This window comes from Plectrocnemia conspersa, unplaced genomic scaffold (assembly GCF_051122295.1).
Source record: "Plectrocnemia conspersa isolate PC_06_02 unplaced genomic scaffold, ASM5112229v1 ptg000001l, whole genome shotgun sequence".
NCBI classification, from domain to species: Eukaryota; Metazoa; Arthropoda; class Insecta; order Trichoptera; family Polycentropodidae; genus Plectrocnemia; species Plectrocnemia conspersa.
Genome location: NW_028277165.1, coordinates 30497707 through 30525185, shown reverse-complemented (window position 1 = coordinate 30525185; position 27479 = coordinate 30497707). Strand labels below are relative to the sequence as shown.

Below are 27479 nucleotides of genomic sequence, written 5' to 3'. Positions count from 1 at the left end.
ACCAGAATTTTTCAGAAGTTTTGAAGTCAGTTATCCCTTGCTTCAGATGAATAGATTGTCAGAACCAAAATGCATATATAATGAATCTTACGTTTTTATTTTGTTTCTGTAACACATCTAAACGACTATGGTTTTTTAACTATCTAATCTTTAGTTTCAGCTTCAAATATAAAGTTTTGCTTAGTATTCGGGGACCCCACAGTAATATTACTAATATCCACGGAAAACCACTTTAAACATACTTGATTTAGAGCACACCTAAATATTACATAGTACATATAGTAATATTTTTATTTTTATATTTTCGGATATGCAATTAAATAGCATTCTAGAAAAAGATATATATATTTTTATGGTACCCTCATAATTTGTGTTCAATTAGGAATACTGCGGAAGCTATTCGAGGAAATAAAGAAGGATAGTAGATTATTTTTAACATATTTTCAACATATTTTAAGTACTTGTCATAAAAGCAAAATTATTATCTAATCGCAGTTGAAAAATGTTTTGATGGCGTCTCAAGTTTCAGTTTTTAAAGAGTAATATTTTTTCACCTTTTACATAGCATAATTTGAAGTGGTATTTTTTGATTTATTTAGAAACGCCTTAAAATAAATTAAACGCAAATATGAAAACGACCGCTCGGTGCGTCAGCCACGGAGCGGATCGGCGCGATTGTCTATGGTCAATCGGCGATCTGGCCGAGCGGCGCGGCGACACGAAGGTTTCCTACGCAGCGCAGTGGCGCAGCACCCGACTGCCGTCATGTCGCGCCTGGTGGGCGTGTGTCGCGAGGAGCGCTCCGTCACCCTGTCGCGTCGCCAGCACCTGCTGCTCGTCTCGGAGTCCCTCGCCGTGAGTATAGCGGCGGCCCTGGAGAAAGTCGTCTCCCAATCGCGCCCTCCCCGCTCCCCGCATCGCGCGCCTCCGCCCCTCGAACGTCGTACCCCGCGCCCCCTTCCCCTCCGAGAGCAGCGTCTCCATCGATTTTCGTTTCCTTCTAGAACAACTTCGCGACGGTTTACCTTTGCGCAAACGATGGACATAACCTGAAATCGGGTGGCCATTTTGACGTTTGTCAACAATTTCTTTTTCTTAAATGGCGATCGCGTACGTTGTTGTGAGTCAGCGTTTTTTTCTCTCTTTTGAATCACTATTAATCTACAAGGTCTTGTTTATAATCGTCTAATTCGAAATCTTATCGCCAGACAATAAGTTTACCTACAAATTATCCAAATATATAAGTTTGTTATTGACAACGTCATTTCCTGACCAAGAATTATATATATTATTCAAATCAGTACATTAATAACAAACACGGCCGCTACGAATTATTTTTAAATATAATTTTCTCTCTTCAGATTCTCTCAGGACTCGCTGGTCCAATTTGTATCATTGCATTTTAACCCTTTGCAATCGTTTTTCCGTTGCACTCACCATTTCTATTGAAATGCTAGAGTGGCATTTTTTTAAATGATACAATTTCTTTTGTATTTTACAACAAAAATATATTATTCGTATTAATCAATAACAAAAAGTTAATTTTAATAATAATTCTTTCATTTTCAGTTTGCTTATTTTTATTTTCAATTGGAACACTGAATGATTTGCTTTCAATTAAAAAACTATAATCTTTTAAAATTATGCACTGTCATCCGTATAATAGACATGGGAAGTTATGTGGTAGCTGTCACAAACCGTCAATATTGTTGCTCTCAACGACTTTTTCGTCAATTTCAAATATTGATTGATTGAGTTCATGTAATTATAGTTCTTAACATATTACAAAAATACGAAATATCTTTTTTTTTTATGTATAAGCCCTAATTTTTCACATTACAATTGATAACGTCATATTGCTCGAATATCAAAACTTTCTGTATATATATAATATTTTATTAGACAGGTTTATGAATTTCAGTTACTGCATTTTATAATTCGGTATATATTTTTATATAAAGAAAGCTTTGCACAAATTAAAAGCCTAAATCATTTTTTTCCATCATCCAAACTTTTTCAATGCTTTCTATTATGATATCTCGATAATGTTCCTTCATTACTATTATATTTATTTATAATATAAGAGTAAAATCATTCTTGATGTTATAATCTTTGTCCATTCATATAAACATAATTCATCATATCTGATTTGCCTACACCAACCATACCATTATTTCACTTTCACTGTAAGGGTTAAAATAAATTAAATAATTTTACAAAAACAACATGAAACTGAAATTAATAATATAATAATCGATGCAACCACCAAATGAGGTCTATTACTGCTAAAAATAAAATCACAAGATCAAAAACTGTCTGGACCTTATAGTGCATCAAGATAGAAAGAAAGAAATAGCAAACAAACTTCCAATCCACTCTTACGCACAAAGTATGTAAATAAAAAATATGAATAAGCATTTCTCGGTGTGATTTTTAAAATGATAAAAAAACTGTCCAAGTAAATTCAGACATGTTCAATTGGTTCAACTAAAAAAGTAAATGATTGAAAAAAGTCGTAATCTGAAGGTAAAATTAATAATTCTGGCTATCTGATTTTTTCTTAAGAGAAGAATTCGCCGTTGAATTCTTTGCTGCTTTTTTAATATCCGCTTTTAATATTGTTAAATTAGGCACAATACGCTTGTGTTTTGTAGATCTGGCCAGATTTTAATAATTAATTACTCTCAAAATATAACCCACCATATGCAAAGAATAGCCGTAGTTTCGAAACAATAATTGCATTGGAAATTTCCTTGTCTAGACTTTATTTTTATATGAAATAAGTAAATTAAATAAAACTTGAAGTAGATAACCCTAAAGAAGAGTTATACTTTTATATCAGAATGTCAACTTAGTACAGATCATTTGCTCAATTATATTACAAAGAATACTGTTATATATATAATATAATAATTTAAGACGAGAATTATAAATTTGTATAATTACTGCTCTACTTTTTCAATATAACACGTCCAATGTTATATCAGATTTTTTATGCAACATTTGCTACTCTAATAACAAAATTGCTAATGTGTTATTCTTAAAACCATATGAATGACATTTTATAACTAAGAAAATAAACAACAAAAGCAATTTATTAAACTCACACAAATTTTAATTAGATATTGAAATTCAGCGAAATGGATAACAATAATATTTGATAAGCTAAAGGTCATGCAATAGTTCGAGTTGCTGTGCTAAATTGTTTATTAACCCAATTAACTTTCTACAGACCTTGTAAGATCAGAATCTATGCGAATTCCTCGCTATAGTTATTATCATTTATTATCAGTTTATCTACCTTGATCGCATTATTATCTAAATATTTATGCAATTTATCATCAGATGGTGATGGATCTCAACACGAGGGGTCTCATATGCGACAACATACAAGTGGAAGGCCGCGAGCTAGGCGAGTTCATTCGAAAGTATCGAATACTGTCGAGCAACGAGATCATAAACGCATTTCGCGTCACGTGCGACGATTTACTGACCATATTGAACCAGACAGTTCCCTGCGTCGGTTGCCGCAGAAGGTGAGCGTTTGTCCAAGATCAGATTATAATATTATTGTTCAAAGTATATTAATCTCTGTGTTGTTTTAGCGTTGAACGCTTGTTCTATCAGTTGATGGAATCTGGTCATCCGACGCTGGATCCCATCGTGGTGACTCCGGAGGGCGTGGTCACCATCAGCAAATGCGTATTGGCGTCTCCTAACGAACTGTGCACTTTGTTACACGGCCACAGGTAATTTGATCGAATTTATCTCGTCTGAAGTGTGATTAATGTTCGTTTATCGCGTTTGTTTAGTTCCCGTCTTCAGCTCCTGGTCGAAAATCAACCCAGGTCTAAGAAGAGTCAGAGGTGCGTTCTCCATTCGTTGGAATCTAGCAGATCTAGGTTCATCGGAGATCATGCTTGGAGGGACGTCTGGGAGTGCATGTCCGAACAGTGTCAGGAAGAAGTGACCTTTATCAATTTCCAAACGTTACAGGAGACGCTCGACAACTACTTACACAAACATCGATTTTGTGGTGAATGCAGAACAAAGGTATATTTTATTACGTTATCGGTAGGTAATTGAATACTGAAAATTTGTCTGATTTGCTCGTGATTTCTTCTATTGATACCATAATTAGCTGCTTACGATTTCAACCGATTTAGATCAATTGTTAACTGACGAGCGCTGGTTAGCTGAGTGACAGATTGATAACACTGTCACAGAGATAAGATTAATATGTAAAATAAGACGCTTGAAATTCAGAAGATCAGATTTAGCTTTTCATTAATTAATTATTTATACTAAAACTAATGATAATTCAACCAAAATCACCACATCAATCGTAGTGAATTTAGTAATAATCGATCCCGTGTCTTAGGACTTTTTCGTGTATAATTATGCTATTTTTTGTACAAAAAGGTTGTACGAGCTTATCAATTACTCGTCGAAGAAAAAGAACCGCAGAAAGTCAAAGGATATTCTAGTGCTCTTTATTCGGGTATAAGAAGGTGTTTGTTCAATAAACACTTACACTTGGAAGCGAAAACAGACTACATCGAGAACCTCATAGATCGGGCCAAACCGGAGTTTCTAGGCAGCGACAGGGAAAGACACGCGAAGACGTTGGAAATCGCGCAGGAAGAAGTGCTCACTTGTCTCGGAATCTGCATATACGAAAGACTCCACAGAATATCGCTCCGACTGAAAGAAGAAGAGGGCACGTGTCAAGTCTTCGCCGCCGTAGCCATCGACGCCTTATGTCGCAAGTTCGAAGTGGCCGTCGAGAGAACGTGCGGGATTACAAAGCTGGAGCTGCTCTACGACGAGATCACGAAGGAGGAAGCCGCCAAACATCAACGCAAAGAGCAGAAAAAGATTCGCAAGCGCAAGAAGAAGGGATGCAAGGCCGCCGAGGGGGGCAAGCTGGATGAAGCGTGGGGCGAGGAGCCCAGTGGAAGTGACTGCCATTGCGACGGGTGCGTCGCTAATAACAAATATGACAATAACCCAGTAAATAATAACCAATGTTTAGAGTTTGAGATAAGTGTCGATTCTTGTCATTCCTGCCAAAGTGTACAAAATCATTCTGGAAATAACAAAACCAATTCAAAAAGACTCGTTAACGGCGGCTGGACCTCCAGCGACCGTCTGCAGGACTGTAGTTGTTCGTCGGAAAACAACAACGGATGCTGCGAGATCGCGTCCGGCTCGTCGAGCCATCCCAGCTCGCCGGAGGGCTCGGAGGACGCGTGCTCGGAGGACTTTTGCGTCCACGACCGAGGCGAGTGCATAGCCGAAACGCAGGACAACGGGAACAAAGACAACTTACTCCACTGTCGCAAGATCGATAAATGCACCAATTCCAATTTCACGTTTTCGCTTCAGGAGATGCTACTTGTGAGTATTTTATTTTTATTACCGCTTTCAGCTTGATCATCAAAGGTATTTTTAAATACTTGACGATCAAAGTAACCCTATGTTATGGTTAATATAATTAATAAACTACTTTGTTATTGTACATATCAACAGTGCCCCAATTTTTTTTGCATGTGACCCAACTTGCACAGGCGAACAAACTATTTTGCATTAGATCAAGGCCATGTATTTAAAAAGCACAAATCAAGATCGTGAAAATGTTGAATAAACTAAACTTGTATTTTATTAAACGGAAAAGGTATAAAACATACATACTTTTTCTATTCCGACCATTGTGACGCATTGGGGTAACCTGTTCCGATGGTCTTAATTTAATCTAAATAAATAAATGTAATCTTCATGGTGTTCTATAAGTTTTTCGGCATTTAGAAAGTGCATTGCTACTTGTATAATAAAAAAATTATTGTCAGATTGCACAGACTCTTGTGCACCTTTTTTCTCCCATCGGTTCTTGAGCCGTCCAAAGATGTAATACAATAGAGCAGATGTTGAAGATGCCCGAAATGCAGATCTGTTAAACGGCTAGTATCGGACTGAGTATGCTACCACAAAACATTAACTAAAGTCCACGTTTTGATTTCATTGAAAAGATGAAGATCTGTTTATGTCGTACTTGTAACTGTGTTCCTCCTTAGTATGTTTTTAAAAATTAACCCTTGTTGATCCTAAAAAAGAGTCAGAAAAATTTAAGGTAGTCATTTGTGAAATATCTTTAAATATTCGGCGATTTTTCTTCACGATTTTAATCGCTGCAATTAGGGATTCCAATCCCGGGATCCCGAACGATTTTCAATACCCGATGAGTCCCGGGATTATAAAACATAATCCCGAAATTTTCGGATTGGTTGATTTATCAAGCACAATCGAATTATTATTGACAACATCGTTATATTTCGTGTACAAACTTGCGCGAGTTGCACGTGTCATCTGTGAATCTTTGAGGCTGTGAGTCTGAACGTGCTTTTTCAGCAGCAAGCTGCTTAGGAACCAAAATCAGATCAAGGCTAAATGATAAAACACTTGATGCCTTGATGTTACTTCGTGAGTTTTATTCAAAATAATGTTTTCAATTAATTGTGTCTATGAATGTACATAGGTATGTGCATACATTGTCAAAAGTTCATTTTTTTCTTCTCAAATAAATATATAAGACCTTCCCTTTTTTATTTTTATTATATTATTTTCTATTTTAAGTCCAAGACTAAAATTATACGTACTTTATACATTGTACGTTATAAAAAACAGATGTAAAAATATATTGTATTGTTCATTTTAAATTATTTTTATCGATTAAATAACATGAAAATTATCCCAGGACTGATCCCGGGATCGACTAATTGCAATACCGAAATCCCGGGATCAAAATTTTGTCCCGGGATTGGAATCCCTAGCTGCAATGGATATATTTGCATTTTGCAACTATTTTGTCCATTCGTATATTTACTGGAATGGTAGACGTGCATCATTATACTAAACTTTCATTTGTCAATTAATTATAATTGGTTTAACCCTTACACTATTCTAAATACAATACTGCTACTCTACTTTGGAGTATTTTGTAAGCGTGATGCCCGTTTTAAAATACTTATTTGCTTTCTTGTTACATGCCTGATTTGTACTGTCAAGATAATAGAGTAGTGTTTTTAATTATTACTACCTTTACATGGTCTTGCCTTGCCTCACCCTCGTACATTACTGTTTATGCAAAAAAACGCATCCCTGAAAATAATTCTCGCTCTTATTTTAATTTTTGGGCTTACTTTCAAGGGATGTCTTATTTTATAAGTACCCAGATTAGCAAACCTTTTTTGCGACCTTGCAAATAAGTGGCAGTATTAAATCAATCCTTTTCCTTATAACCAGGGCTGGGGTGTCATTTAATCTTATGGTCTGACTCAGATTTTAACAATGTTAACCCCTTCCCGGTCATGCCTGAATTAACTCGGAAATTTGTATTTTATGAATTCTCTTTTTTGTTGAAAATTAAATTGCACAAATGTTTTTAATTGTTTTACAATGGCTGCATAAAAAAGAGTGAATTCGTGCCAGATAGTTTAGAGTTATTTTTTAAAAAGTACTGTGACCGGGAAACTGTGGATAATAAGATTATTTTAAAAACTACCTAATTCACCATTATTGACTTACTATAATGATATATTTAGAAAAGCAAATAAAAATAAAATTTAATAATTATACTTGTAAGGGAAAATGCTTATTTCATTGGTTGACTAAAAATTTTATAGTACTAAATCTAAATTTTACCTTTTCCGTCTGTGATTTAAACTGAATATAAAAAAAGAATTGCCTCTAATAATAAGTCAGCATTTATGGAAGCTCTTAAATCAGATTTGATTATTTTTAACGTGGATAATAAATGCTCTTTAGCGCACTCAACCGTGTTAAAGAAAATTATAAAAAGGAGTCTGAATCGGTCGATTTTTTACGACTCTGTGTTTCCACAGCCCTGCTTATAACTAAGGTGATCATATTTTTGGAAATATCAAAGGGAAAATACTAAAAACAAAAAGGTCATATTGCTGCGGGAGCTTAAAAAAATAAGTTATTTCGGAAATTTTTGTTTGAGGAGGGCAAATTGCTGTGGAGGCTAAAAATAGTCATTTCAAAAGTTTTGTTCAAAGAACATCTCGGAAAAAAATTCGTAAGAACAAACGACTTCAAAAATTTGTCCTTTGCCGCAATTTTTGAAGACGTTTGTTCACCTTATAATGCTTGTGTTCAAATATTCAAACTTTTTTCTCTTGCCCTTAGTGTTGATTAGAGGTTTGTTTATTTTTAAAATATCTATCTCTAATACGATTTATTTTAATACGAACTGCAGCAACAATTAGCACCTGGACCCGATTTTGAATTAACATTCGCATCCGTTAAATCCCGCCAATGCTGGAGAGTGAATATAACAGAAACTAAACAGTTAAACTCGAAAGTTAATTTTTTTTAAACATATTTTATTTGTTATGACTTATATTTATAACATCCTGAAAAATCACACTAGTGTTTATTTTCAGAGTAGGTCATATTGGGGAAACAATATAATACACAGTCAAACTTCATAAAGTCAAAGTATAACTTTGAATCAAAATTTTTGCTGATTCATGTTATTTGTTCTGAGAAAAATATATATGCCAACTAATTAAAAATAAATAATTATTAATATTGTTAATTTTGCTTATGATTTAATTTCAGGATAACTCGATAGAAGAAGATACCGATGGCATAAGTTATATTCCAATAGAAGAAATTATGGAGTTTAAGTCTAGACACAATATAATGGAAAAGCGTCAAGAGTTACGTCAGACACTGCGCAACAAATTCGCCCAGTTTTGCGATAACGCTCCACAAAATATTTCGTAATTATCGAAAGATGTAAAATTACCTCTTATGTCGCTAAATTTGTATTTGTGGTATAATAATTAATAATAAAGAAGCAAAACGTTTCCGTTGATACTGTTACGGCATGTTGAAGTTTTTAACCACCAATTCTTAACAACTCGTAATGTTACAAACATTAAGGACTGTTACGCTTTAAGCTCAATGCTCAATGTTTAAAAAATAAAATTATACGCATAAAGAGTGATTGTCAATTTTTTTCGTTACGTACGTTTTTATGATGATTTTATCGTTTCACTCGACATAATGCGTTTCATAATATATTATGTATCGTTAATCGCTAGAACATTCCTGGCCGCTCGTCTATGGAATTGTAAACGTTCTACAAAGGATTTTTAAAAATTGTAATTGGTTATCGAAAATTGAATACATATTTGGTAATCTAATGTGTTTTTTTATTTTATAAAAATATAAATATACACAAATATTGAATCTGGGAAATAAACTTTATTTTATTATCGACTATGACATTTCAGCGACGCACAACGTAGCGTTAGTTCCTCCAAAGCCGAAAGAATTTTTTAAAGCGATCCTTCGTCCGTTAAAATCCCATTTCCTCTTCTCTTTCAGAACATAATCCAAAGGAGCGACGTCGCTAGTATCGTTCAGGTTTAGTATCGGCGGAACCCAACCTTCGCTACAAGACAAGACTGTGAACAAAGTCTCCAAACTACCGGCAGCTCCCAACAAATGACCGTGAGCTCCTTTACTCGAAGAAATTAACAGATTTTTACTATTTTCGAACAGTTTTGATATGGCTCTAGATTCGATCACGTCTCCAACTGGAGTCGAGGTCGCATGTGCGTTTATATAGCTGATCTCGTCCGTGTTGACGTTCGCTTCCGTCAAAGCTCTTTTCATCGATAATATAGCTCCAGTTCCGTCTTCCCTCGGAGCTGTCATATGAGAAGCGTCTCCAGATAAGCCGTAACCCAACACTTCGGCATAAATGTTAGCTCCTCTCTGCTTAGCGTGTTCCAATTCTTCCAAGACCAAAACAGCCGCTCCTTCGCCCATCACGAATCCGTCCCTCAACTTATCGAATGGTCTCGAAGCTTCTTCCGGACGGTCGTTATACTTGGTACTCAAAGCTCTCAACCTACAGAACCCCGCTATAGCCAAAGAACTGACGCACGACTCGGCTCCGCCGCAGACCATTACGTCGGCGTCGTTATATTTGATGAATCTAAAACCGTCTCCGATAGAATGAGCTCCCGTTGCGCAAGCGGTAGAAACAGCGTGATTAGGACCTCTAAATCCATATTTTATACTAATCTGACCGGCCGCCATATTCGGTAAAATTCTGGGTATGAAAAATGGGCTGACTTTGTTATAAGCTTGCTGTAAACAGTTGTTAGTAATGCACACGTCTCGGAGATCAATCATACCCATCCCGAAAGTGACTCCGGTTCTCTCTTTGAGCTTCTCGTCGTTTGGCTTCCATTTAGCATTTGCCAAAGCTTCTTCGGCCGCCACCATAGAAAAAGCTGTTGCTGGCGCTATAGTTTTCAGCGCACTCTTGCTAATGTATTGCTCAATTTCCAATTGACCAGGTTCATTTCCCCTAGGCACGACGCCTGCTACCTTGCACGGTAAGTTCTGAAATTCTGGTTCTGTTAGTTTTGTAATTCCGCATTTTCCAGCTAGTAAGTTGTCCCATACGATTTTCGTGGAAGTTCCGAGAGGACAAACTACTCCCATTCCCGTTACAACTACTCTTCTTGGTACAATGCTTGATAAAGCCATTTTTGCGCAGTTTATAATATAAATAAAAATTATTGATTCATCATAACTGCGTTTTTTTATGAGCAAAAAAGTGTAAAGGAATATTTCTGCCGCATTTTAACCTCAAATGTCAAAAACAGATGACTGATGTCGTAAGGCAACTTTTTTTGACCATTAACATTATGTATGCAAAAGTTCCAAAAATAGTCACATAGGTTCTACAATGTATTAAAAAATTATTATTATGGACATTTTCTAAATAAATTTATAATATCATTTACATAAAATAAAAATATCAGTAAATTAGTTTCAGGGAGAGAGACAAACGAAAGCTTAAAACGGGGGTTACAATGGTTTGGATCGGCGGGCCGGATTAACAATTTTTCAAAGGCCAGTGAGCCATAACCAAAAATTAAAACAATTAGAAATTATATAATACATGGAAAGCATTTAAAGAACAATGATGGCTTCAATATTTCATTATTGATTCTGGAAACAAGGCAACATATTTAATTTGCAAATAAGGAATGGCTATCCTCAAAGAATATAATATGAAGCGTCATGAAACATTCGAAAAACATTCGTTACGACATTAGAACACTTCGACTGGTCGAATCCCAGCAGCTGATTTTCGAGAAATTTAATTCTGAACAAGTAGTAGCAACTCGAGCTTGTTATCGTGTGACGCATTTAATAGTATAATCTGAAAAGCTATTCACTAACAAAGAAATAATCAAGCAATGCATGATCGAAGCAGAGGAAGAAAAATATCCAAATATAGCTACTTTATTCGATCAAATAAATAACACTGTGGCGTGAAGAATAGAAGATATTAGCGAAAACATATCATAGGTGGCTGAAGTGTCTCCTTGGCTTTAGACGAATCTACAGATATTTTCGACACTTCTCAAGTATTGTTGTTTATTAGAGGAGTTGCTAGAAATTAGCAAGTTTATGAAGAATTACTTGATGATCATAGCCTATGTGTATTTTCACTTCGGCGCCGTCGCATTTGTTTTTGCGCTCTCCTGTTGACCAAAATTCGGTTTGAATTTACTTTGACCACTCTTATATATAATATAAGCTATCATATTTCTTAAAATCCCTAGGTGAATTTATTTTAGTTTGTATCGAATAAAGCAATTTCGTTCATTATTGAAAGAATGTGTATCTGAACATTAGGAACTCTTGTTACATAGGTTTCATGAGGAAGCTAGTCGAGAATGTATAAAAAAGATTCAGATATTTTACTTAAAAATGTATTTATCGACAATACGAATAGAGAGATTTACGCCTATCGTGTAAGGACATTCGTATTATCACTCGATAGTTATTTTTACCCTTAACCCGACTTATTGCACCCATTTTGCCATATTATTTTGCAAAAGTTTTTAAAAATTAAATTGTGAGTGATTTGTTATTAATTTTTTATAAATAGTTTCACCACAAAAACAGACAGGTAATAAAATGAGACAATAACAATATTGACATATTTCTGAGATACATTAATTACGGATATATCTTAAATTGTTTATAATTTTTAAAGGTGAACTTGGAGCATAATAAAAAATATTTTTACAAAAAGCTCTACAGTTTTTTTTGTTACTTTTATATATATATATATGAATTTAACTGGCATTTTAAAATATATTCGCAAGTTGTAAAATGAAAGAAAATATGTAAAATAAGTAGATGGCCGCAATCGGCAGCGTTGGGTGCAATTAGACAGTAAAGTCGAGCGAGGCTCGGGTCCGCAGAGGCGAAATGCGCTTGGGGGCGCTGTTCGTTTTGCTAGCGGCCCTCGGGCTGGCGGGGGCGCAGTCCCTGGGGGCCGATCCTTACTCGCTGCTGGGAGTCAACCGTAGAGCCTCCCTTCACGAGATTCGACGCGCATACAAGCAAAAAGCCAAGGAGTGGTACGTCAATTCGATCGCTCGTATTTTTCAATCGAAAGCTTCCGGTCGTCTGTTAGATCGGTTAGATAAAAGTCCCGACCGTCGGCCCATTATAAATATATTGACTTTGTCAGACGCCTTCCCTAGATATGCTATTTTTAATTCATCAATTCGACGGCCGTCAAATGTAAACAACGCGTGATTATTTCCAACGCGGATTCATCGTTACGCAGAATTCACTAACGAACAGATGTTGGTAACACTTGTGCATAAAAATAAGCCATCCTTAATAAAGGTTCGCTCAACTTACCTGAAATAATATTTCTTTGTGTGAATATCTAACTAATTTTCTATATAAACTCGTATCATTTTGACCAACGTTTTATTTTTGACATAAAATCAAAAAAGTATCATTTAATGGTCACTCGACGATTGTTTTACCCCCAGTTCAACACCAACCGTAATAAACCACTACTATCTTGTTGTGCTATTAAAAGTCCTCTTTATCTTGTTAACGCATTCAAAACGGAGTAAAAAACAGGCAAATTAACTATGAACATATAATATGTACGCATACTTTATATATAAATATGAAATAGATTACTTAAGCTACTTTGAAAATATTTTGGAACGTCCCAGAATTGCACAATAGTCACGCAGATTTTCGAAGCCATCAAAATAAGCGTACTGTACTTTTCCTTTGTAATTATTGAACAGTCACCCACCTTGAAAGTTGAGTTTTACCTAATAACACCTAACCTTTACCGGACAAAAACGCCAATGGTTCTGAACATATTTTTAAATGCACGGAATATATTATCTTTTTTATTACTTTGATATATTAAAGACTAAATATATTTATGTATCTACATTCAAATTACTTGATGTTTGGTTGTATTTGTCCTTTGCATAATATTTTTTTGAAGCAATCTTTCATATGAAGATATGATTTTAAATTACTTATCTTGTTTTTCTTTCACCATTTTATTTTACATAATATAGGAATAATACTTATTTGAAAAGTCACGCCTAGTCCACACCGTGGCGATTTTTTCGTCCTTTGATGCAAATACTATAATATTATTGTTTGTTCATTTATATCTTACAATTTATCCCTTGCATATTTTTTATTACTTGTGTTAGACCTAATTGTACTAGTTAAATATATTTTTTGGAAAAGTGAAATATCACCAGTTCGAGTTTCATATGTTAGCAGCATTGTAAATCAGACAGCTGTCAATAATCATGCATGTTCAAAACGCCTTTCACCTTTTTCAAGGGACCAAAAGTTGGACAGTCAGTGGTCGTTTTCTTAATATTTTCATTTCATGCATGGCATACATTTTTCTGAGAAAAATTTAAGAAAGAAACGCTAAAAGCAATAAAATGCTAGTGAAAATGTATTTGGACTTCACTAGTGATAATATAAATAGCCGCCTCTGAAAAATTAATTGATATTATTATTGATAATTAATGAAATACATCAAATGTTTGATTAATTAAAAAAAATTCAAAGATATCTTTAAATTTATGTTTTCTTTTTAAATGTTCACAAACTAAAGTTGGACCATCCTTTATATATGATATTCTTCAGCATGAACAATGTATCGCAAAAATCTATAGTACAAGCGAAGGACTACTCTCGATTAAAATAAAACATTCAGCCTAATTAATCCTCGCGTTGGTATAGACCTATAATAGGGCACAAAATAATAAATATATGACAACTGATTTCTCAACATCTTTTCATCAAAAACTTTGTAAATTGAGAATCATGGTTAACAAATCATACATCTAGGTTTTGAGCGGTTGGCAAAAACTAGTCAAAAAATTGTTTCCAAAATCCATCGATCTATTAACAGATTTTACCTTACCGTAATATATTGATAGAAGTATCTTTGAGTAACTAATGAAATAAAATACTGGAAATTTTATCATCAAATCAATTAAAATGGCTTCAGAAAATATATTGGGCATTACATATATGCCTTTGGACTTCTGAAGGTTAAGCTTTCACTAAAGGATTGGATTAGAGGCGGAGTTAAACTATAACGCGATTGATTATAAATTAATCTTTTCTTGCATACGTTCAAGCTTACTCGATGCTCAAATCACTAGTCACTCGACAATCTCTCGGATGAGAATCACTTTTGCACTTACTACATAAACTCAGCCACTTATTTTAGAAATAAAAATATTTTCATATATAAAAAAATGTATAAATTGACATGGTTTTCGATTTTAATTCAATTTAATAATAAAAAAAAAATTCAGTGTCGCTAATTGATATTAAACTTATGAATATAACTTTTTTAGATAATTTTTAAGCCCTTTAATTTAACTTGCAGTTAGATAAACCATTCCTTCATTATTTGCATTCCCTGAAATAATCCATAGAACTTATTTTTCTTCAACTTCTTTGTCAATTGTTAATTGCATGGGACAGAGTGATGATATGAGAAAGTAATTCAGTTGTATTTATGGATACATTATTTTTTGGCTTAACACATTCTGGCCATAGGCCAAAATCGGATAAGACACAGCAGCATGGTTAACACAGTTCATTATGATAATTTTTTCCATGCGTTAATTATTATAAGTGTACGCAATTGCTTCATGATATTTTACTCGATGATTTTATAAGTATGTGAAATCAGAATCACAGGAAAATAATCAATTGAATATACTTTTCACAGTTGAATTGTCAGATAGGGCTCGCCAAGTTTAGAAACTAACAATTTTAACCACTATGCCTGTAATATTTTTCAAAGGTTGTTCAAAAAATCGATATTATTTTGATGTCTCTTTTATTAAGTAAATAATGAATATACAACAGAAAAATAAAAAAATATATTTTTTACAACATTTAGTGCCGTTTTATTTACACTATTATATTGCTTTTGACGTGAATTTTTGACTTCTGAGAAGTGATAATTGTTTTTACGCTCCCCTATTGACCAAAATTTGATTTGAATATACTTTGACCACTCATATATATAAGTCCGTAGTAATATTGGTAAGAATAGCTATCATATTTTTAAAACATAATGTAATATCGAAGTGCTGACAAACTATGGAGCAATATGCGAGATGCGATATATGTCTACTTTTTCTTCTGCTTATTTTCCCTGAGAGAAATATTTTGGACTTTATTTTAGAACTTTTATTAAATTAGGTTTGGGTTTGAACAGAAAATGGACGTTTCGCAACTATCAAATAGAGCTTCATAAACATTTAAAGCAACAATTTCACTAGCGTCTATCAGTTTAATTATATTTTCGCTAGTAGAAATATATATCTACTGGTGAAAATGTATTTGGACTTCACTAGTGAAAATATAACTCACTGATAAATACAGAATAATAATATAATTAATTATAATAGGTCATATAAAAAATACTCACCCATGTGATCTTTTGGTACAACGCCATGTGAAATCCTACACATATGCAGGATCCGTCTTTAAGTGGTTAATACTAGATTTACCGTATAAATCCGTCAATATGACGGGTGTCATTAAAAATAGGAATATAGTGACTAGATTTTCAAAAATAAAAATAGTGTTGATATATTTCCATTGTTCACATATAAAAAGTCGTAAAAATACTGTATGATACAAAGCAAATCAGGATATAAATCAGAAACTCGTCAATTTGACGGGTTTCGTAAATCTAGTGTAAACATTCTTTGAAATGTATCGAAAATATTATTGTGTTTAATTAACATTATAATAATGCTGCACTCTTGTATGTTATTTTTTATTTTTTATAAATATCTCTTTAAAATTGACTAATATTCACTTCTAGGCACCCAGATAAGAATGAAGATCCATCTGCAGAATCTAAATTCGTAGAAATTAAGCAAGCGTATGAGCTTCTCTCCGATTCGGAAAGAAGAAAAGCGTACGATTTACACGGAATAACATCAGAAGACAGCACTCTGTATAGGGAAAGACATGATTATAGTCAATATAAAAGATTCAGGTGTTTATATAATTCATAATTAATAAAATAATACGTCAAAAAACAAATAGACAAAAGTTATTAACATTCATTATTTTTTCAGTCACGATCCCTTTGAAGAGTTCTTCGGTAGATTTCAATACCAAGAGCAAGATATAACTTTGTTTCATAAGTTAAGTGTAACTACAAGGTTAGTATTTGTTATAGTATTATATAGCATTAATATATTTTGATCGTTTTTAAATGTTTATTTATATTTTCAGACATTTTGAAAATAAGTTAGTAGAGAAGAGCACTAGGGAAATTGTTCTAACCCTATTCTATTCGGACTGGTGTATGGAATGTTTGCGTGCCGCGCCAGTTTGGCGACGATTAGTCGAAGCTCTTCAGCCTCGCGGAGTCACATTAGCGACCGTTCATGCTGGACACGAACAATTGCTGGTGCGACAGCTCGGAATACCGGGGCTGCCAAGTTTGGTCTTGTTGGTGGATCGGCAGCCGTACATTTACAAAGACAACATATTATCGGTTCAGAAAGTAGTTGGTACGTTATTCATATCATTCAATAAAATCGCTGATCTTAAAAATAACTATCATGTTCCATTTTATAGAATTTATCAGAAACAAACTACCGTACAAGTTAGTGAGGAGCGTTACAGATGACAATTTAGAATGGTTCTTAGATGGATGGGAAGATAATAAAGTAAGAGGTCTGATATTCGAAGATAGACCTGCAGTTCGACTCAGATACTTATTAACGGCTTTCCATTATCGAGATCGAGTTACTTTTGGGTAACAACTGGATATTTTTTAGTGAATTTATATGTATGTTATACTAATATAATTTAATCTGATTTAGATTCGTCGATCTGAGCGATCCGAATACTGGAAAGATTCGCGAGCGCTATGCTGTAGAGCCGGGTCTCGATTCTGTCATGCTTTTCCGCGAGGATTGGAAGAGGCCAGCTGTCACCGTCAGTATGGCCGATATTCCCACCACTACTTTACATCATGTGGTATCATCTAATCAATTTCTATCACTGCCGAGATTGTCTTCTCAGGTATGCATCAACAAAGTATCTATTAGGCGACGTTTGTCAATAAATAAATATATTTGAAGAGCATGCTGGAATCGGTGTGTCCAGCTGAGTGGCAAGGCGGAAGGAGGAGATTGTGCGCAGTGTTGGTAAGTCGCGGAGGAACCAAGCACGCCGGCGCTAGAGCTGCTTTGAGAAGATATGCGAGATCTTCTCAGCTGCCGGCGGATCGTGTTCGTTTCGCACACGTGTATATGGATGTGCAGCATCAGTTCGTCGAATCACTTGCAGCAGCAGGTGAGTCTTTATGTGATAGACTAACCTAATCGTATTTAAAAAGCTGATCTTTCATATACTGTAAAACTACATTAAGAAATACCTCTTCTTGTAACTAGTTATAAATTATAGTAGTGTGACAAAATAATTGGACCACTCCAATATTTCAAATATATTTTGATATTTTGCAACATTTGAAACTCGTTAGTAGGCGATGATTTTTAACAAAATAATAATGAATATATACACCCAAAAAGTTGGGGATACGATACATTACATATTGAACAAATGAGACTGTATTCAGTGTGTAGAAATCTGTAGTTGAAAACGTTCAAAAACATGAAAAATAATAACTATATTTTTTATGCAAGATGCAGCTCCCTGCCACATGGCAAAATCAATAAAGAATTACTTGGCAAAGCAAAAATATACAAGTTTTACCTTGGCCAGCTAATTCACCTAATATAAATCCAATATAAAATTGTTGAGCAGTTCTTGATCCATCTTATACTAATACAGATATTTTGAAAAAAAAAAATACATTGAAAATGTGTGGCTAAACGACCCAAAAATAAAAAAACTATTATAGCGAGTATACCTAGAAGAGTATGCGAAGTAATAAAAGAGAAAGGTGGTGCTACTAGATATTATTTTTTTAATTTAAAAATGTGCAAAAATATTGTTTTTACTTTTTTAAATTACATAAAAGTGTGTAGAAACCACAAAAATATGAAAAATAATGTCTGGTCCAATTATTTTGACACACCACTGTAATGCCTCAAAAAGATGTAAATTGAATCATACCTCTTGATTTTAACTGAAATTAGTTGCAATTTCATCTCAAAGAACATTCATTAAAACAATTTTTACAATTTACATTTGGCTACTACGTATTGAAAATATAGCGTTAAAGCATTGTCATTATATCGCTAAATCATTTTAACCACAAATTATAATAAAATAATATTAAATCGTTAAAAACTAATTATGTGAATATGTGACACACAAGTGTGAAGCCAGTTTTCGTGGAGTCATTGAACCACCTTAAATTGTGTCAATAATAATAAAAAAAAATATGTCGGCAATGGAAAATAAAAATGAAAATGCAGAATCATTCCAAAAAACTTTGCAAGAAAACATATCCAGAGATCGATCTTTCACAAAAGCAGGAAACTATTCCAGAAAATATGTCGAGCCTCCGAGAAAAATGTAAAACAGCATCGAGAAAAACAAAAGAAGAAAATGAAAAAATTTCCCCCACCCACCAGGGAAAAAAAATCGATGCTATGCAAATAAATATTTCAGCGCCCATGCAAACTACAACACTACATATGTGCAAGCAGAATAAGTAAATAATATAAATGATCAAAGCATGGTCCAAGTCATAACAAGGATGGAAAATATGATGTCAGAACTCATCATAAAAATATAAATAATATGATAAGTACTAACCGCACTTGTCACCAAAATATCAAAATGACCAATCTCCTCAAACTGGTAGTTTGGAACGCCAATGGTTTGCTTAATAATGGGCAAGAAATAAAAATATAAAAATTATGTAGATATTATACTGATCTCAAAAATCCACTTTATCGACAAAAGCTATTTAAGAATACCAAATTATTCTATATATCATACTTCTGCAGCATTTTTGAAGATTAACCTGACAAAAACACATATTTAGTGAAAGGAAATAACTTGGGATAAAAGTGATAAAGATGCACCGGCTTCTAGGTTGCAGATCGCGGCTGTCAACAAAAAACAAATTATTAATATACAACGTAATGTTGAAACCGATCTGGACTTACGATATACAGTTGCGGGGAATCGCCAGCACCTTAAGTATTAATATTATATAGAGATTCCAGGCCAAATATCCAAGTATAATTATAGACGTACCACGGTATGTGCTTAATGATATACGACAAGATCTCGGCATAGGCTCGGTAAAGAGTGAAATTCGTAAATATATCAATAGACCAGAGAATCATTCTAACTAGATAGCTGCAAGACTTGCCAAACCTAGGAACATATTAGAAGATTGAAATGTGTACAAGATTTGAAAAGTAGCACACTAGTTGATTACGGGAAAGAGCCAGCGAGCTTCTCCCCCCACGATCCAATTCAGTTTAACATAAAGCCTGCTTATTGTCCTTTCTAAAGACAGATTTCATATAAAGAAGAAAAATAAAACGTATTGACATGGTATTAAATTATTTATTTATAGCAATCGGACCACAAGATGATCTTTCATGGGCCGAACTGCGCATAGTCATCATCTGGCGGAGAGATGAAACAAGAGTGCGACACGAATGGCTACCCGAACCTTGGCCCGAAGAAGACGTCGATGTCACCGGTGGCGAAGGAATCGTTGAAGGTGGATCTGACTCTAGATTAAATCGCACACAGCGCAACTTAGCTGACACTTTGCGTAGACTATTGAGACCATCGGAACCGCTCTCTTACGAGACAGTAGTGAAGGTAGTCACTCCAACTCTCGACACATTTGATTATTATAATCACAAAAAAATTGATCGATTTGTATTCGTTAGGAATTGGTAGACGAACACACCGGAAGCGTATGGAGTCGAATATTCGAAATGTTGATAATCGCTTTGGATAGAATGGTGAACGCCATGACCAGGGACACTCTTTTGCCGGCTCTTTCGGTCATCGCTACTATCTTGTTCATCTTGGCCGCCGGATACCTGATGGCTCATCTTGTGTAAGTGTACATTTCATCGATATAATACAACATGTTTTTCATCGATATAATGCATGGTTTTATTATTTTCTCAGTCGAGTCGAAGAAGAATCTATACAAAGACGCAAAGCGGAAAAGAAAGCCAACTCCGATTTAGACGGAGAGAAGCAGTCGCAGAATAATAACAACGGTTCTCCGAACTTAGCGACGCGTTCGACCCTCGGTCAACAATCCGAGCTGAAGCTCCACGAGTTGCGAGCTGAAAAATACAACGGTTTAGTCCGATTGTTGAAGCCGGGCTGCCGTACTATCGTTCTATTGGTCGACGCACAATCTCGGGATCCGTTATTGCCAATGTTTTATAAGATTGTGTGGCCTTATAGAAAGTAATTACATATACATATCATCTGTATTTTCATTATTATGTATCGTTAATGTTTTAATTTTTATTTCAAATTACAGGAATAAGACGCTGATGTTTGCATTTTTAGATGTCGAAAGACATGTGTTATGGTATAAGAGATTGTTGCAGTTGTCGTTGCCGGAGCCGCGCGAGCTTCAGATCAATCCTCGTAATTGTGTCGGCACAGTTTTGTCGCTCAACGGACACCGAAAGTATTTTTGCATGTTCCATGCTAAACATCCGGAGACTACTAAAGGTTCTAAGGTAAGATGTGGTTAAATTCTTTAATAAAAAATTTTTAATATGATTCAACAGTAGTTGAGTCACAAAAGAAATACGAGTTATCTATATATTTTAGCTACCACACGCGTCACTGTACCTGATCTTGAGATATTTTCTCATACCCATTTTACATTCAATCAAACAGCATCTTCTCTCATTTCACACTATAAAGGTCGACTTATTAACAATCGAATGAACTAATTTCGGAATCGATTCCTACTGATATTTCATCCAATCTCCCGAATAAAATAATAGAAATCTTCAATGGATAAAATAAATATCTCTTTCTGTGTGCTGTGTTCCAAGGATATATCTTAGCTCCGACTCTATTCTATTGTTTTTATGTTTTGTGTTTGATATATAGCTACTCAAAGGCTACAAAACAATGCTCTCTGTGTTAACCCTTTTACCACGGATGGCTTCTATAGAAGTCATCAAGAAAATCGCCACTACTCATTGGCATCTAAAGGTGCCATAAACCTTTGAGCACTTGAATTTATTGAACCGTAATATTTTTTAAAATATGGCATGAATAGGTGCCCCCCACATATTAACAAATTTCGAAATAGTTCGCAAAATATCTGCAGTGGTGAAAGGATTAATAAAAACCGTCAAGTTATTTAGTTATGATGATTTTTTGACGTACAATTTGTAAATTATAAGGTGCAGTAAACCATGGAGTGTTTTTTTTTTAATTATCTATAACCGACAATCCGCACATCTCATATTCTGGGTCCAAGATGTCTCAAACACATACACAAAAGTGTGCGAACAGCTCTTAAAACATCAGGCAGAAGAGAGGTCACGTTTGAGACCTGCTCCCAGGATAAGCAATATTCTTCTATGATTAACTTTGACTGAAATTTCAAGGGAAAGAGTACTTTTGGTTCTTTGAAGCTAGTAATAAAATAAAATTGATCATGAAAGTAACATTCGTTTCATATGGCAATTCTTGTGCTCTAATCTTCAAATAAATATCTTCTCGCCTTTAAATGTGTCAGGATCATATGTATGTGCTAAATGTTTAGAACTAATAATTGCACAGTTTCGGCAGACTTTATTTAATTCCTCAACAACGTAATAGGGCTACCAACATTTATGTTAGTTTGCGGTAGGATTGATAATTTATATTTTGTATATGTTATGACTTAACTGGTAGCTTTTTCTTAGTCTATTATCTTATCAATTGAATAAAATAGTAACGCTTCAACTGATATCGTATCATGAATCATGATACTTATTTACAAAAAAAATACATGTATATACAATATACAATTAATTTGTAAATTGCCACCGTAGATTTTTTATTAACATATACCATGGCAGGTTATGTGTTAATACAATGAAATCTCTTTGTAACGAAATAACGAAATTCCCAGTATAATGAATCTTCAATTTATCCCCGAAAAACTTTAATACAAAATGTTTGCATTGTAACAAAGACTGATCTCAGTTTAACGAAATAGTTTGATTCGAATTTAAATACAAATACACAATATTTCTCCGAACTCAGTTCGTCCTTGACTTGGCGTGTGCCAGATGTGTTCACAAGCGACATTCAAAGTGTTTCGCCGACTCAAACTTTTTTTAACAAATTTTATTATGTTCCTTAAAAATGGGCAAAAAACGATCTTTCAATCTTGTAGGATGTTATTTTGATGCTGTAGTAATATGGTAATTAAAAATATATCATCTTCCTTACATTCAATATAACGAAATTATTTCTTCTGTCCCGTGAGCTTCGCTATACTGAGATTTTACTGTATATAATCTGACTAGTGCAATTTAAATTCTAACCATCTAATATAAATTCTGACCCGAAAAATACAGGTAGAGCAAAGAAGGAATATAATAAATAAAACAAATATAACTATAACAATAGTGAAAGGAACGATAGTCCAATAATCTCGAGAATAAAAAAAACAATATCGCTTTGTGTACTTACACATACCCGTACCATCCCTCAGGGTGACCGACCAATTACTGTTTTCATGCACTGACTTACAATAAATATACTAGATAATTATTAAGTACCTACATACACATAATATACCTATTTTTTAGTTTATGCTCACAATTTATTTAAATATAAATATTGATATTTGGTAAAAGCTTCATATTTTTTGTAATAAATCCTGTCTTAAATACACACACACTACGGCGAAAAGCCAAATTAATGGCTTTAGGTCTAAATTTATTTGAAAGTGAATTGCATTTAATAGATTCATTTTTTAACGTATTTTATTTTAAATAGTTGTGAGGTATTTGGAGATACGTATAAAAAAAATATGATATTTCAATAAACAACAAATTTATATATCACTGGTTAAAAGTAGGTAATTCGCCTACCTTTGAGTGATAAGATCCCATCGGTATTATATTTATATTTCCTGTCTGAAAAAATTATGTTTTTCAAAATAAGCTCATTCATTCGGATGTAAGTCTTACTAGTGTTTTTTATCCCTTTATTCACCACATATGAAGATCTCGATGAAGTGTCATTATTTATTTTTGGCTGTACCCCAAGGGAGCTGATTAGTCTCGGCTCCATTTTTTCAACTAACTCTTCTGCAAACATTTCGTGTGATGCAGGTAGGAGCTATATCATTCGCGAATGTTTTGTAGTAGGAATATCAGCTATATATATTAAATACAAGATCGGTCCCATGATGCTGTCTCGTGGAACTCTCAATTTTTTTTAATGGAGTTGACGTAGATATATCTACATATATTCCAAGTAGAACTTCAAGATTGAATAATAATTATATGGAAGGTTCTTTTTCAATTTGTAGAGTAAATCCTCATGACACACCTTATGATGCGCCTGCGAGACATCAAGAAATACAGCGGTGCAGTACTTTTTTTCATCCATATTTTTATTTATTATCTACAATTCAACAGTGGCATTATTCTGCCTTTTTTTAAGAAAAATCTTGTTTTCGTGCAGTCTACTTGAGAGCAATTTTTCAAAGACTGCATAATATCGGTAGTAAACTAATGGGTCTATGTGAATTTTTTGAGCCACCTTTCATTAAAAATATATAATATATCTGTATTGAGCGTGAATAAGTGGACAACTTGAGATGCATAAAATTTGAAAAAAAATATTTTATCATCTAAAAGATTGTTAAACAATAAATGTCAAACGCTAAAAATTATATTATTGACTTGTCAACTTACTCATGACCACTACGGATGCAATGTTCTCTTTAAAAATAAGTTTTTTTGCCCTTGATATTCACAGCAGAATGTTCTTTGAAAGAGTGTTGGAGAATATAGAATAGATGTTTAAGTTCATAATGATAAGAATGATCTATAAAAATAAATATCCAAATTTTCTCTGTATTGACGGAGAAGATTTGGTCAATGGTGGATACGCCTGGCCTTAAGCCGCTTTAGTCAGCTTATTAAGCACAGGAGCATGTTTTTTGGTATTCATAGTTTATACATGCGAGGTGTTTTGTTACATTTTTTATTGACCTTCCTTACAGAGAATGGCAAAGATGACTCGTCGCCTTGGAAGCGGAGAGGTGAGCGACCCCGAAGCCGGCGCATTTATGGGCTTCCACAGTTCGGAGTCGTCGGACAGCGAGAGCGAAGGAAAGCCTCTGTTGCAAGGCACTCTCTTGGACGGCCTAGGAAATTGGTTGGACCGTCTCTTCGAGGGCTCGACGCACCGCTACTACATCAACTACTGGCCCGACTTTATGACAAAATAATTTTTACAACACATATTTCACAGTACTCTGCGTGGACCTTGAGAACAATATTCTCTATTGTAATGTAAATATCGTATAATTAAATATTTATAGCGTACGTTTTAACGGCGAACAGTCAGGAACGGTGTGTTTGCATTTTTCCGATCGAAAAGATGACGATTTACCATAACGCCTATTGCAACTTTCTCGAATTGACGATTTTACAATGCCAATATTGTGCGGCTGAAATATTTACAATCTAAAACGGGCCAATGCCATCTATTCACTAATAACGTCTATAATACTAATTTATCGTGTTAGGTGTTTAATTAATTAAATATACATATTATGTAATAATTTATTACGGACGCGCTGTACGTTCGCTAGGTGAAATTTTATGTATAAAGTTACAATTGTGGTTATTATTATTATGTAATTTGAATTCGATCGATACGTATTTATACGTCGACGTATAAATAACAAAAAGCATTTTTATTACGGCTTATCTAAAGAAGAAGGTATCGAGCAATTTTCATATTGAATATTGCACAAAGAAATTTTGCGATGATATACATTCATAGTCGCGTAGAACTTGCACATTTACGAATTTCAACGTTTACGATTAACGATAGTTTAGATAGAGCTTATCGGTGCGCTGATCGTTTATAAGTAACGTAATTTTACAAATTTCTTATCTAAACTTTATACCTTTTCACAAGTATAGCTTTAATTATCTTCTCGAAAGAATAGTTTTCTATTGATACAAATAATATACGTTCGTCGATGATGATGATGATGACAAATAACCAAATTTTTATTTTACGTTAAAGCTATGTTGCGCGTGCGTGCGAAGAGAACGGAGAAGGCCTGGAGAATTGCCGGGATCAATTTTTTTCTAAACGTTTAAGTCTAATACTACTTTAAATCTTTCTCTCGTATAAGATCTGGATTTAGATACACTTGGGTGAATAAATAAATTAGTACGTTGGGGTGGTTAGGTTAATATTTTTTGTATCGATAACACCGTTCAACAAAATTTTTGCCACATTGATGAGACAATTCGACGTATATTTTTATCACTAGAGCTTGGCCAAAAATCAGTTTTAATTACTCTACTTAATTAAATATGTATTTCTAAAGTAAAAATTGCTAAGTTTTACAGAATTATTAAAAAAATATTATTTTTGCTATTCTATTGATGTCTACCTCTGTTATTTTTTTGCAAGCATATGCAATTGTTTCATTTTTATAACATACATAGCTATGTGCATTATTTTACTAGGATTAAACTTAATTATTTTTTGCCACAAAGATACCATAACTTGGTTTATATCGTCTCGACAATATCCTATTCATGCTAGCAAAAATCAGTAACACAGGATAGATCTTCGCCTCATCCAAGAATTTCCTATACCTTTTCCTGTCCTGCACCAGTCCGGTTGTATTGTCGTCTCAAAATATTTTTATGTTTCCAGTGAACTGTACCTATTTTATTTTTTTTGACCATGATTGCGTTTTATAAGGCAATGTTAAACATAATGCACACTAGAGGTCACTATGATAAAAATTAAAAAGTTATTTTTATACACAAAAATATCAAACATAAAAGTACTCATTTATTTGCATGTTTTTGATTATTTTATCTCTGTGGCAACAAAAATTACAGTGTAATTTAGATACTCCAACTCGAAAGCTTTAAAAATCAAGTTGTTTAAAATAGTTCCAGGCCATCTCTGATGGAGATTATGTGATGTTTATAAAGTCATTTATCCTAGTCACTTGTTATATGTTTTATAATTTTACGCAAGTTTTATTTTTTGTATGTATCTTTTATTTATACAATATATTATACGCACTTACGAAGATCATGAAATAAAAGCGATATGTACATATAGAGCATTTTTATTTTTCGTAAAGTTTAAATAAACTTACACGCTTCGCGAAAACAATTTCCTAACACAGAAAAATAATATAAATATTGAAGAAGTCTAACAACGCAAGATTTGTGAATCAAGTTCATATCACTAGATTTTCAGCTCTCCTGTGGGCGAATCGGATTTGCTGCCGCTTTGAGTGATTTCATTCAGTGATTTTTGGCAATTGCTGTATGCAATACCAAAACCGACGCCGCTGCAGAGCAACACCGGCCACGTCCTGTAGATGCGGGTCACAACGCTCAAAGTGACTCCGATTCCAAAACCGGCGACTGAAATAAAAAATATTCAAAAATCAGTAACAATATTCCCATTACACTAGGTAAATTTAGAGTTATGATTTATGTATGTTGAAGAAGTGCATCGCCTAAACGCAGTTTACTGCAGCACAGATCCTGCACGTATTAAACCACTGTAACGCCGACTGCACATTTCAAGATAAATCAGAGCTGTCATAGCACATTTTGAGCAAATGAATCAAAACATATTCATACGCCGTTGGGGGTTTATAGCTAGTAACATATTTTATAAATGTTAAAAAGTATGCGTACAAGACTTGACGAGGGTATCGACGAAACAACGGTCGTACCGCTGGTTATACGCGTCTTCGTCCATGCCGGTGACGGGTGTTGTGTAATGCAATGGAAGTCTTAACAACGAAATTGCTGGCTATGAATCGTTTGACATCATTTTATTAAAATGGGCGTCGTTCTTTA

The 27479-nt window shown here is 34.1% G+C and overlaps 4 protein-coding genes across 5 annotated transcripts; 2 read left to right on the top strand and 2 right to left on the bottom strand.

Moving 5' to 3' along the window:
• Positions 1-677: 677 nt before the first annotated feature.
• On the top strand, positions 678-9233 carry LOC148239575 (gametogenetin-binding protein 2). Of its 2 annotated transcripts, none has more exons than XR_015810337.1 (6): positions 678-855; positions 3346-3536; positions 3606-3749; positions 3813-4053; positions 4423-6190; positions 6831-7621. XR_015810337.1 is itself a non-coding variant. In XM_088189383.1 (6 exons), the coding sequence occupies exons 1-6, from the start codon at positions 682-684 to the stop codon at positions 8809-8811; spliced, it is 1896 nt and encodes a 631-aa protein (XP_088045509.1). In that variant the 5' UTR covers positions 678-681; the 3' UTR covers positions 8812-9233. The 2 variants fall into 2 exon arrangements, 1 of the variants encoding a protein (XP_088045509.1); XM_088189383.1 differs by lacking the exon at positions 6831-7621 and adding an exon at positions 8644-9233 and having other exon boundaries at positions 4423-5400.
• On the bottom strand, positions 9221-10697 carry LOC148239574 (3-oxoacyl-[acyl-carrier-protein] synthase, mitochondrial). Its single transcript, XM_088189395.1, has one exon. The coding sequence runs from the start codon at positions 10591-10593 to the stop codon at positions 9310-9312; it is 1284 nt and encodes a 427-aa protein (XP_088045521.1). The 5' UTR covers positions 10594-10697; the 3' UTR covers positions 9221-9309.
• A 1602-nt stretch (positions 10698-12299) lies between these two features.
• l(3)80Fg (dnaJ homolog subfamily C member 16 l(3)80Fg) lies at positions 12300-26719 on the top strand. Its single transcript, XM_088189375.1, has 12 exons — positions 12300-12488; positions 16274-16450; positions 16533-16619; positions 16693-16973; positions 17041-17221; positions 17289-17490; positions 17550-17763; positions 19970-20223; positions 20295-20467; positions 20542-20832; positions 20909-21113; positions 24623-26719. The coding sequence occupies exons 1-12, from the start codon at positions 12337-12339 to the stop codon at positions 24848-24850; spliced, it is 2445 nt and encodes an 814-aa protein (XP_088045501.1). The 5' UTR covers positions 12300-12336; the 3' UTR covers positions 24851-26719.
• LOC148239572 (MICOS complex subunit Mic10-like) lies at positions 25216-27398 on the bottom strand. Its single transcript, XM_088189423.1, has 2 exons — positions 27315-27398; positions 25216-27035 (listed from the first exon to the last, which is right to left on the bottom strand). Exons 1-2 carry the CDS (start codon positions 27376-27378, stop codon positions 26854-26856), a joined length of 246 nt encoding a protein of 81 aa, XP_088045549.1. The 5' UTR covers positions 27379-27398; the 3' UTR covers positions 25216-26853.
• Positions 27399-27479: the final 81 nt, after the last annotated feature.

Bases quoted from the DNA above. Each gene is read 5' to 3' on its own strand.
- LOC148239572 (XM_088189423.1), bottom strand. From the start codon at position 27,378: ATGGACGAAGACGCGTATAACCAGCGGTACGACCGTTGTTTCGTCGAT. The intron at 27,036-27,314 runs GTACGCATACTT...TTTTTATTTCAG, and splicing joins CGATACCCTCGTCAAGTCTT to TCGCCGGTTTTGGAATCGGA.
- LOC148239575 (XM_088189383.1), top strand. From the start codon at position 682: ATGGTCAATCGGCGATCTGGCCGAGCGGCGCGGCGACACGAAGGTTTC. The intron at 3,750-3,812 runs GTAATTTGATCG...GCGTTTGTTTAG, and splicing joins ACTTTGTTACACGGCCACAG to TTCCCGTCTTCAGCTCCTGG. The intron at 5,401-8,643 runs GTGAGTATTTTA...ATTTAATTTCAG, and splicing joins CGCTTCAGGAGATGCTACTT to GATAACTCGATAGAAGAAGA.
- LOC148239574 (XM_088189395.1), bottom strand. From the start codon at position 10,593: ATGGCTTTATCAAGCATTGTACCAAGAAGAGTAGTTGTAACGGGAATG.